We start from the raw sequence: 11,939 nt of genomic DNA on the forward strand, positions 1-11,939 counted from the left end.
TAAGCTTGGGTCAAGCCGAGAAGTTTCTCAAGCAGTGCTTGATACTACCCTTTGCTTTGCATTCAAAAGGGTAGATGCTATGCTGTACATATCAAATTTTGATTCTGAGGTTGACTACCTCAAAAAGTCATTTGAAACTCTGGAGGTAATTATTTTCATCAGGTCATCTTCAACTTCTCGCTGTATATTGAATTCTCTAACACTAAACAGTTCTGATTTTGATTTGATAGAAGGAAGGTTTGTGCAAGGGTTTTTCTGTTTGACATGGTGAATAAGTAAATATGCTGGTACCCTATTATGTTGCTCGGACTCACATAGCTGGTACCTATGACAAATGAAACTCAAAAATAGCCTTATCTGATTTTGGAAGGAAGTGCTGTAGCATCAGTATTATAGGACATCTAATTGTTAGACTGGAAAATAATCATTTTTTTCATCTTGAACTGTCTGAACTTGATACTCTTGTGCTGAAGTTGGCATGTGTTTCTCTCTTGAACTGTGGAACTGCATGCTAACTGGACCAGTTCAAGTATTCATACTCTGTTTCTTATTATGTCACATAAACCAATAGAAGAAAAGTCTTCTTAATATATTTGAACCTTATAAAGCTTTGCTACTTGACAGGCTGCTTGTGAAGAGTTGAGAAGTAATAGAATGTTCTTAAAGGCTTCTGGAAGCAGTGCTGAAGACTGGTAACCGCATGAATGTTGGGACAATCGGGGTGATGCACATGCGTTTCAAACTAGATACCCTCCTAAAGCTAGTAGATGTGAAGGGAGCTGTGGGAAAACAACCCTCTTGCATTTTGTGGTACAGGAGATCATAAGAAGTGAAGGTGCTCGTCTTTCTGGTGGAGATCAAGATCAACAGTCGGCCATGAATGATGACGTCAAGTGCCGGAAGCTTGGCCTCCAGTTGTTTCAAACCTTAGTTCAGAGGTTGTAAATGTTAAGAAAGCTGCTGCTATGGATTCAGAAGTGCTTCATAGTGAGGTCTTAAAGCTTTCTAAAGGGATTGGAAACATTGCTGAAGTTGTCCGATCAATTGAAGCAGTTGGCTTGAAGGAAAGCAGCATAGAAAGATTTTCAGAGTCTATGAGAAGGTTTATGAAAATGGCAGAAGAGGAGATCATAAGGCTCCAAGCTCTAGAAAGTGTTGCCATGTCTTGGTGAAAGAAATAACTGAATACTTCCATGGAAATTCAGCGAGAGAAGAGGCTCACCTTTAGGATCTTTATGGTGGTAAGAGACTTCCTAATGGTTCTTGATCGCGTTTGCAAAGAAGTTGGAATGATAAATGAACGTACAATAGTCAGTTCTGCCCACAAGTTTCCAGTTCCAGTAAATCCAAATCTACAGCCTGCCATTAGCGGGTTAGCAGCAAAATGGCAGCATAGTTCATCGGACGAGGATAGTTCATCCGCTCATTAGCAACATTAGCTTATAGCAGGCAGAACCCTAGTTTTTGTTTTTGGCCAAAAACTAATGTAATGTACTATAAAGGCCATCTAGGAGTTTGTCTGAGACTTGGCCTGCCTTTTGAGGTACATGTAATCTTTTTTATAATCTTGTATTTATATAGTTCTTTGTATAAGATGTGGAAAGTTATCCATTCCCATAGATAGAGAGATAGATAGATAGCTAGGGACATCCCTTTAGGAAATAACAAAGGCAAATATTTTGCCGGAAACATTTTGTGTTTTATATATCTCAAAGATGAGAGGCCTCAAATCAAGAAAAAAGGGTGCAATAATTAATTGTTGAGTGTTATTTCATATTTGTAATGTAAAGAGAAACATAGGATATGTACCTCCATTCAAAAATGAACATTGTGAACCAGCTGTGGTCTCCAACTTTATTTGACCGTTGGTTCGAAAAAAGAACTTTTAACTAATTTTAATTATGAGAAATGATAAAAAGGAAATCATAATGGAAGCTCGCAACGCATTTTAGGGAGAGAAAAGCCAAATGCTCCGCATTTATGTTTCTGTAAAGAGCATAGTTCCAACTTACGTGTTTACATCAAATTATAATAATTCATATATTACAAGTAAATATGATTTAGTGATAGCAGTGCACATTCAAATACACATGTTATCTACTTATTGAGTTGGTCTATAGTTTTTCAATTCTAGAAACGCAACTTTTAGCATTGGCAAACCCATAAATTCAATAGTCAATTCCTCATTCCATTTGAAGAAACAAGTTTTCAAAGAGTTACTATTATTAGTTTGGACAAACCATAAAACAGTATTCAATACTGAGTTCCAACACGAATCACTCAAAAACAGGTCCAGAAATGACTATAATATGGCAATACCAGCCTAAGCTGGATATACTGCAATGGAACTTGAGCATAAAGCCTCTTTTCAACTGTGAATCATTGTACAACTAATCTAGTAGATAAATCAGGTCTTTGGTCTCATAGTCAAATAAATTTCCATGGACTTCCTACATACAGGTTAAAACCCAATTGACATCTAGTTTTTTTCAACGAGATGCTCATTTGTTGGTATACTAAATTGACTGCAGATAATCAGCATCCCATCGTTCCAGAACCCTACGAGCTTCTTCTTCGGTAGCTGGGACAACTTTACGGATTCTGAATTGAATATTTGTGGCCTTAGCCTCTGGACGGACAGTAAATGTGAAGTAGAACCTATTAGATACCTGCATTTGGAGTTTAGAGAATAAGAGCAATTCCGGGATTTTGTAGATAGCTACATTAGAACCACCTACTACTTCTGCTACAACATTAACTACTCCCTTGGTTTTGTTTATAAAGTGTTGTTTGATCAAACATGGCCTTTGAAAAGGAACAAAAGACTTCCAACACATACCAAAATTACCCTTAGACATGACATTTCTGTGGATATAAGAGCATACTATTAAGGGTAAATGGAAAATTGAAGTTGAAGAATTAGAAAGGTGTCTTACTTCATGGAACAAACCAAAAAAGAAAAAAAGAGTCATATATAATGGAAAAGAGGGAGTAGTTGTTTCATAGAAGTTTAATATACCTCACTAGACCTCTGCTCTGGCCTAGTAACATGAGCAACAACTTCTACATTGATCAGAGGCTGATCAGTATTCTCATGTTCAGTGTAAAGTACACATGATTTGAAACGCAAAAAGTCTCCAACATCAACCTGCAACAGTAAAAAAAATTGCACCACTGGGAATAAACTAGGAAAGGAAAATGTTAAAATGATACCATCCTCTCTTTTGTTCGTTAAGCATACTACTGACTGAGCGAGCATTTCCTTTTAGCAGTATTTCATCTTTTACATGTTCACATACAGAAGTATGTTAGTGCTGGAGGAACCAAGAGCAATTCTTGCATTTTTGAATTGTCTAGCTAACAGGTAGTCTAATGCTGGAGGAAAGAACAACCGTCCATGTACTAGTTTTGGTCGTGGGTAACAACTATTAGGTATGCTGGTGTTGTAGGAAGGGTATTCTGGTGTTGGTGCGAGACCAACCATACCCATTGGTTAAAATATATTTAAACAGTTCCACTATGAATCAAGTTAACAGTGATAACTGAAGAGGAGAGGTTCAAGATAGTGCACTCACAGGTCTAAGGAAATTAACATGATCAACCTCCAGAAGGATGGCATCAGACCGGCAAAAGCATAAGCTGTCGAAAATGCAAGTTCAAATGCTCTGAGCATCAGGAATCCCCCAAAGATCCGACCATGAATATTTCTTTGCTGCGGCTGGCAAATCAAAGAATTCTCAAGGCGGGTATCTTTGAGAAGAATGGTGTCCCGATCTGCCAAGGCTGGCATGTCACAGAATATTCTACCTTCAGCTAATAGTTCTTCAAGTCTGTTAACTCCCCCATTTTCAATCTCCTTTCTGTCTCCCCCCCTCTTTCTTTTCCTAAGGTTATTTCTAGCTTCAGCTGCTTCATAGAGCAGTTTTTCTGCTTCTGCCTCGGGACATAATCGATTCACTGGAGCAGCTTTCCCTGTCTTGTAATCACGAGCAACAAAAATGAAGTTTGCAGTCAGAGCGACTGATTCTGAGGGATCACTGCTCCCTGCATGAAAATCATCCACGTTAAACTGGATTCGCAGATGTCAAAAAGAAATTCAATGAGTAAAATTGACGAAGGTGAATGCATAAAATGTAAAGTTACTTTGTGGGATTTAGTTATCAAGGAAATAAAAGATATGGTGAGACAGAATGAAAGAGAAGCTAGCAGCATGCGGGGTTATTCACCACGTACTTAATGATGAGTAAGCTGTTAAACATAGGCTCCTTTCTTAGCTTTACTAACAATCTCACTGGTGTTGACGGTATAAAAAATACCACAAGTGAGAAATTGAGAGAAATGTGTGAATAGCAGGCACAGAAGAAAAGAATATTCTCTAGTTTCATAACAGTACAAAAGCATGTATTATATGACTGGGATGGACAAACGCAGTATTATTCCTACAAGGAGAGAAGATCTACATTCATGAATGGTGCATCAGGTAATTATTTGGAGGATGACAGCAATGCTGGCATACTTCAACTATTAATTGCCATGTCTAAGGGTACAAGTCAAAGACGGAACGTTTTGAAATTTAACAAGCTGATGTGGGCTTAAAATAAGAAAAAACGAGACTAGGTCTCAAAACCAGGTTTAGGCTAAGATTGTCATTGTTTTTAACTAAACCAATTCATATACTAGGTACAGATGAAGATGGTAAGCTATGTAAAATACTTTCTGGTCTCTGTGAGTAATAGTCTTTGTTGTGAACTAAAAGATCCTTCTTTTAATAAGTATGGAAGTGATTAACTAAAAGATATTAGTTTGATACATTTGAGAAAGGCAGCTAATGACCTTGAAAATTGTTGCATGCTAATGCATGAATTCAGTTTGAGAAAATACCATTTGCTGGCTGTATAACGTCAAGTTGAATTTCAATTGAAGAAAAACCAACCCAAATGACTGCACCAACCATTTTCAGATCAGTGTCAACGCTGATCGGCTTCTTCAGCACCATTTTATCAACAGAAGCAGTTACCAAATAGAGTGGTCTAGTCATGCTATCAACGTCCGAGCAATGCTGATTCAACCAACAGCAAGTTTAGCAGACAAATTCCAATAATATGTTGAAGTACATAAGCTAGCACTCAAGAATGTCAATTTCTAAAGAAAAGTTCCAAAAATCGTACAGTGCACCTCCATATTGTTCCTTAAAAAAAGTTGCTACTTAAAATTAAACCAAGGCAGTGTTTAGAAGTAAGGAACACATTAATTAAAGCTCCAAGAAGATCCATCCAACTATCTCTAAAATGAAGATCTTGTTTGCACCAAATATAAACGAAAAAGAGAAACTTTTAACCCCCCAACGTAGTTTTCCATACCCTGAAAATTCTTACTATTTCTCTCTACATCACCAAAAAATTAAAAAAGAGAAATTCCACACTTCTTTCTTGTTCGACCTTTCTCATCCTCCAACATGCTAAAATCTTTTCCATCTCTTCAGCAACAGCATTAATAGAAATAGATTAGTGCCCATAACTCCACCGCAAAATTGCAATATAACCCTAGGTGATCCACATCCTCAACACTCCTCTTGCTCATGCATTACCAATTATTAGTATTACTATGCAATCCCTCCTTTTTAAGTTATCCACCATTAGGGTTAAAACACAAATGGCACCCCATGTAAAGAAAGTCACTTTCTTCAGTAACTTTTTTTTTCCATTTCAAGGTCATATGATCTTCTAGCACTCCCATTGCATAAGCAACTATAGTACGATTTCACCAAACCTTTTTTCATGATGCTCCTTTCTATATCTTCTTTGTCAGTATAATCATAAACCACATCTTCCCCTTCTCAGCCTCAAGTCCGCAGTATCATTGGCAATAAAACTTATCCAAGATCTGTCTTCCACTCACAAAGGCACTCTCTAAGTAAGAGATAGTTATCCGTTATTATCCTCTACCTTATTGATAGTACCTTAGCCATGGTCTTGTACATGCTCAGTACCAGACTTACGGGTCTTCAATATCAGATGCCCCCTTCTCTTGGGTATCAAAAATATAAATGATGAATTGAAAGCTCATCCCAGATGACCCACAATAATATGTATGCATTCCAATACATATTTTTTTTTTTTTAAAAAAAGCATCCAATTCTGGCCTTTACCTAAGCAACTCGAAAATAACTGACGGTTATTGGTAGGATTAGTCCTGTTGATCTGAGTCTGGGTATCTTTCATCCATTCAGTTGATATAAGAACTCTATGATCCAAAAAGCCATTCTCCTATTCCACCACCTCAATCTTACCAGAAAAAGTTGGTGCATCATTGAATGACCTTGAGTTAGCCATTTACCAGTGAACAAGTTCAGATCCAATCTACATTTTACTTCACCATACACTACATTTACAAGCAAATGCAAATCAAATTGTAACCTATTTGTTGGCGAGATTGGGTGATGGCTGCTCACCCGATATTACATTTGGACCCCTGATCTTGTTTGTTGTTGATATTAGGGAGAAGAGGTTCATATCTCTCTGCAGGAATTCATCTGCACGAAGTTCTTACATAAAACAAAGACAATAACTAATTCAACGTAAATCTCATCTACTCCATAATCTATCATTTTTCAATAGCTTTTTACCAAACGGTGCAGACACTGACTGGTATATTTAACACTCCCCTTTCTCCACAAAAAGAAAAGAAGAAAAAAAGAACTGATTTGTAGTGGATTTTTATGTGTCACATTTGTCTAATATATTCCTCAAATGAAGTGAATTTTGATGAACATATGGAAGAAAATAGCAGATGGGATTAGATCATACATATAGTTAGTAATCCTTACATCACATATTAAGATCCAGTTTTCTTTTCTGTTGTGTTTTGAACAATGTCCACTTCCCTGTATTTTACTATATGCATCACTATACACATCAATCCCATTTCTGGAATTCTAATCACGTGGTTCAAGAAAAAACAATAAACTAACAATTGCTTACATGACCTAAAAGTTCTGTAGTTTTAAACTTTAAAATTCTTACTCAAAAAGAGTTTTCTTTTAGCTCTAGAGCATAGACAGTTACCATAATCCCCTTCTCAATGGTGCCAGGCATAAAGAATATATCCACAATAATGAGTATGCATACTCTCCTTTTTGATGGTGCTAAGAATAAGGCATAATACATAAACGTGTCACTTAACTTGGCATTAGCTAGTATCTATGTCCTCCAACTATGGGTGTGCACTTAAGATTTGTCATGTAGGACGTGTGTATCTACTTGTGCAACTATATGATAGTTTAAGTGCCCACTTGTGCACATCCAAAGTTGGAAAGCATAGATGTCAGGCCAAGGCCAAGTTAAAGGGCACATTAGTGTGTTATGCTTAACTCCTAAGAATAATGACATATGCAACTTCATACTAAGTATACAAATGTACTGCTACTGGAACATACATACTATCCCCTTTTGGCAAGTCCCAAGCATAAGCAGGCATGGTACTGAGGAGATGTCATCTAATACAGGCATTCATACCCAACAAACAGCTTCATGCATAACACAAATGTGCAAAATAGGACTGGAGTAAGCATCATTTCATGGAGTTGTATTGGGGAGTTCTCATGTACACGTGGGTGCTTAGGACAAGGAACACCTGGCATCAAATTAAATCCGGAGAAGAAATCAGAATTAGAGACATCGGGATAGCTTTTTTAAGGGGAGTCGTTGGGAGAGCCCCTGGATCATTGCATATCCGGTTTAGTTGCTTCAATTTTTGTTGCCGGATCAGCCAGTTGGCTCTAATGCAGAAAAAAGAGGGAACTCGGTGGCGCGGAGTCATTGAAGAGAGGGAAAAAGACTCATGGCCTGAAAACGTGTTAGAAGGATAAAAGGACAGACACATCAACTAGCTAGGTCATACAAGATTCCGTGGATCAGGGGAGGTTTTACAGCACACACGCATCACGGTATCTCCAAGTGGAGCATCTCTATCGGATGACAGTACTTTAGAGCTCGAGTGGAGCATTCTTATTGGCTGATGTATTTACTTTGTTGTCTAAAAATAGTTGATTTCATTCACTTGTAAAGGGTTTAATTTTTATAAATAAAAGCAATACAATGATATTCTTGTGCTCCAACTCTTTCTTACTTTCCATTTACTGATTAAATCTTTACTCTCAACTGTCAAGAACACATACATTAAGCACCTTTGAATTCCGGAACTAACAACACAAGGCTATATCCGGAAACCTAAGCTAAAATCAACAACATCTAAGCTTTATTGTTTTATTCATTTATTTCATCACATTATTGTTCTTAATAAGCTTATTTAACAACATATTTAGTTGCTTAACAACAAAATAACAAGTTAAATCGATCCGCGTGTACTTGATCGTGCGACAAATTCAACTGTACTTATTTCCGGATAAACAAGATTCATATTGATAAATATTTCTGCCAATAGAATCAGGCATTGAAATATATGGAAGCACAAAAACAAGTGAAGAAGATAAGAACCGTTAGACTTGTATACTGAAGCCATGAAAAGTTCAAGTGTTATGCAGAAGATATGAAATTTGGGAAATGTTGAAAAAGAATGTACCTTGACAGAAATAGTTCCAGCAAGAGCATCGAGATCCTCAAGCAACTTGCCAATTCTGACCTCATTCCATGGGTCCCTATACTGTTCTCTGAGTATAAAATCAGTTGAGAAATTATAAAGAATACAAGTCCTGCTCTCTGAGGGGTTTTTTGTAAGCAATTGACTCTGTGGAGGAGCATCAATTGGGGGATCAAGAAGTGTTTCAAAAATTTTGGATCTTGTTTCCCAAAGAGCATTAGTGACAGGAGAATGATACATTCCAGGCCATAAACTAAGGGGTTTTCTGTTGGAATCACTATTTTCGTCAAACGGGGAAGCCAAAGTGGAGAAAACTGGAATGGTATTTGGAGAAGAAGAGTTGGATTCCATGGGAAAACAGTAAATTCTCGAAAAGGGTTTGCGGGGAAATTGAAAATAAAATGGATATGGAAGAGTTTTGATTTTGAATACAACCTGAGATTGAATTTTGTAGGAAGATGGGAATTCCAAAAAGCAAGTCATCAACGTTACGTTGAACAAGAACAACTTTGGACCACACTCTCTTTCTCCCTTCTATATTACTAAAACTAGTATATGTGCCCGCGCGTTGCGCGAATAATCTAAAATATAATATTTTATAATTAAAAATAACTAATAAAATGTACAATACACTTAATAATATATTTAATTTATTATAATAATAATAATATATAATAACAATAATACAAATCATTACCTTGTGTATTTGAGCAATATTAAATTAATATTATTAGTACACAATTTAATTATATATATATAGTTTTATTCTTTTTATGTTGTTTGAATAAAAAAATTATGTTAATAATTTATCAATTCTAACCTTCCATATGAACTATTTGATATCATAAGACAAAAATAACATGTTGAAACATTTTATATATGTTTTATTCAAAATTAAAAGATTCAAAATATTATTTATTGTATTAGTTTGTGTAAAATATAATAGAAAATTGATATAAAGGTAAAAATAATCTTAATTAGTACAACCGCTATATTAGATTTAATCAATGTATGTAGAGGATATATTAAATTTTAATTTGAATATATCATAAAACATATAGATATAAAGGAGAGGCTGTTTATTTGAATTTTATCCAATAAAAGCATATTATGTGTAATTATAGTTATCTTTGAATTCAAATTTAAAAAGTTAAAAATTGAAAATTAAAAACTTATCGTATATTTTAAAATCACAATTTTCAACTTAATTTAATGTTGTTATATAATATTGTGAATAGTTTAAATTTGCTAAATGACTTATAATAGTGATATTGTTCAAGATAGAATTTAACGCTAGCTAGATATAGATAAATATTATTTATCTTAAATTCAAAAGTTTAAATTTTATTTCTCATAAAATTATTTTCCAATTTTAAATTTGATTGTCCTTTAAAAGTAATATTATGAAAACATAACTTAATGCCTTCTATGTTTATGATAGTGATAGAGATTATCATTTTATAATTTTTGCTATGACAATTCCTCATTTATCTTGTGTTAAGGTTGAAAACCTGCAAAATAAATAATAAATAATAATAATAATAATAATAATAATAAAATAATAATAATAATAAAATAGAAGAATATTATATTATTATTATATATTATTATTATATACATTATATTATTATATTATTATTATTTAGTTCTATTTTTTAGATTATAGGTTATATCTTATTAAAAAATATTTATTTTAAAAAGAAAAAAAAATCTGAAATAAAACTTAAAATATTAAATAATATTTAAATGATAAATTTTAAAAGAAACTTCCATACTTGGGTTTTTTTAAATAAATAATTTTAATTTAAAAGTTTTTCAATTTGGTTAGAAGTAGGAGTGTAATGGGAAGTTTTAAAACTCCCTATTTAGTTGGGTAAATTTTTTTTTTCAAAATAAAATTAAAACACCATTTTTTTTCCATACGTGGTTTTTTTTTTTTTTTTAAATAAATCATTTTAATTTAAAAGTTTTTCAATTTGTTTAAAAGTGGGACTGTGAATTAATATATTATAATTATATAATTATTAGTTAGATTATTAATTATTAGTTCAATTTTTTATCAATAAAAGGTAGAACATAGAGATTATAAGTTGTATTTTTCTTTAAAATATTTATTTTAAAATGTAAATAAAATAAATTGATATAAAACTTCAAAAAAAATATATTATTTAAATGATGAATTTTAAATGAAACATCCATGCGTGGGTTTATAATATGAGGAATTAGATGTCATTTTTAAATGATAAAATTAAATTAATTTTTAAATGTAATTAGATTTAATAATTTAAATTAAGTTATTTCAAAGGATAATACTTGATAGTTCCACAAAATTAGATAATGCTTGATAGTTCACAAAATTAGGCTCAAAAACTAAATTTCAGATGCATAACTTCCGTGTTTTTTTTTTTTATTTTTATTCAAAGTTTAAATTTTTTATTTTAAACTTGAAAACCACAAAAAATTAGCATTTCTATTTTGAAATTTAATTTAAATATTTCTGTTTTTTTTAAAAAAAATTAGGATTCGAAATTTATGGTAGGATTCGAAATTTTATAATATATTTTTAGTGAAAAGATTTACACTTTTTACAAATTGATTAAAAAAATTGTTCAGAAATAGCAAGGTAGTGGAGGTTTTAAAACTACCTATTTAAATTATAATTATCAACATAATTAATTTAAATTAAGAATAAAAATTGAAAAATTGAATTATAATTGTTTTTAAATTCAAAATTCTAACGGAATATATAAATAGAAAATAAAGAAAAAAGAAGAGCAAAAAACTACGTTTTAGTATCTAAAAAAGAGGTGCTTTCAAGGATAAAGATAAGATTAGTTACTTATGTTTTAAAATTTAAATTTTAAATTAATTATTTAGCAATTTTGATAATATTTTATATAATTAGCATAAACAAAATTTTAAATATTCGCTTATTTTTCTCCCTACACAACTCATCACCCACGTTTCCAAAATTATTTTTTTAGACTTTTTATATATAATATAAATATATAAAATAATAGATTGGAGAACAATAATTAAAAAGATGAGTAGATGTAATATTTAATTACTGCAACAAATCTTTACAATTAAATTTTTATAAGCCTAATTTTAAGTACAAAATTCCTAATTTAAATCCAGTAAATTCTCAACTTTACCTTCATGAGAATGACGATTGAATTTATGAGATTTTCGTTTCTCCTTTATGAATTTGTCTTTCTTTATTTGTGGCGGTTCTTCATCTCCTTAGATCTTCTGGTGTTTGCTTTTCATTTTATATAATGTATATATCTATTTGCATACATTGGGAGATATGTGAAAGTAAAAAAAAATCTCGTTTCACA

The 11,939-nt window shown here is 32.7% G+C and overlaps 2 protein-coding genes across 2 annotated transcripts; one reads left to right on the forward strand and one right to left on the reverse strand.

The window, feature by feature from the left end:
* Positions 1 to 4: 4 nt before the first annotated feature.
* On the forward strand, positions 5 to 1,474 carry LOC125811268 (formin-like protein 1; the record flags this gene model as incomplete). Its single annotated transcript, XM_049490773.1, is given in 7 exon segments — positions 5 to 145; positions 625 to 666; positions 668 to 779; positions 782 to 913; positions 916 to 1,161; positions 1,164 to 1,221; positions 1,223 to 1,474. Coding segments are annotated over 7 exon segments (939 nt in total), but the record flags the coding sequence as incomplete, so codon positions are not given.
* A 1,005-nt stretch (positions 1,475 to 2,479) lies between these two features.
* On the reverse strand, positions 2,480 to 9,122 carry LOC125811267 (acyl-coenzyme A thioesterase 2, chloroplastic-like). Its single transcript, XM_049490772.1, is given in 7 exon segments — positions 2,480 to 2,518; positions 2,520 to 2,669; positions 3,020 to 3,148; positions 3,576 to 3,607; positions 3,610 to 4,044; positions 4,882 to 5,059; positions 8,581 to 9,122. Coding segments are annotated over 7 exon segments (1,464 nt in total). The 5' UTR covers positions 9,082 to 9,122.
* Positions 9,123 to 11,939: the final 2,817 nt, after the last annotated feature.

The sequence above is a fragment of the Solanum verrucosum genome, unplaced genomic scaffold (assembly GCF_900185275.1).
Source record: "Solanum verrucosum unplaced genomic scaffold, falcon-dt-bn FXZP01000530.1, whole genome shotgun sequence".
Classification (NCBI taxonomy): domain Eukaryota; kingdom Viridiplantae; phylum Streptophyta; class Magnoliopsida; order Solanales; family Solanaceae; genus Solanum; species Solanum verrucosum.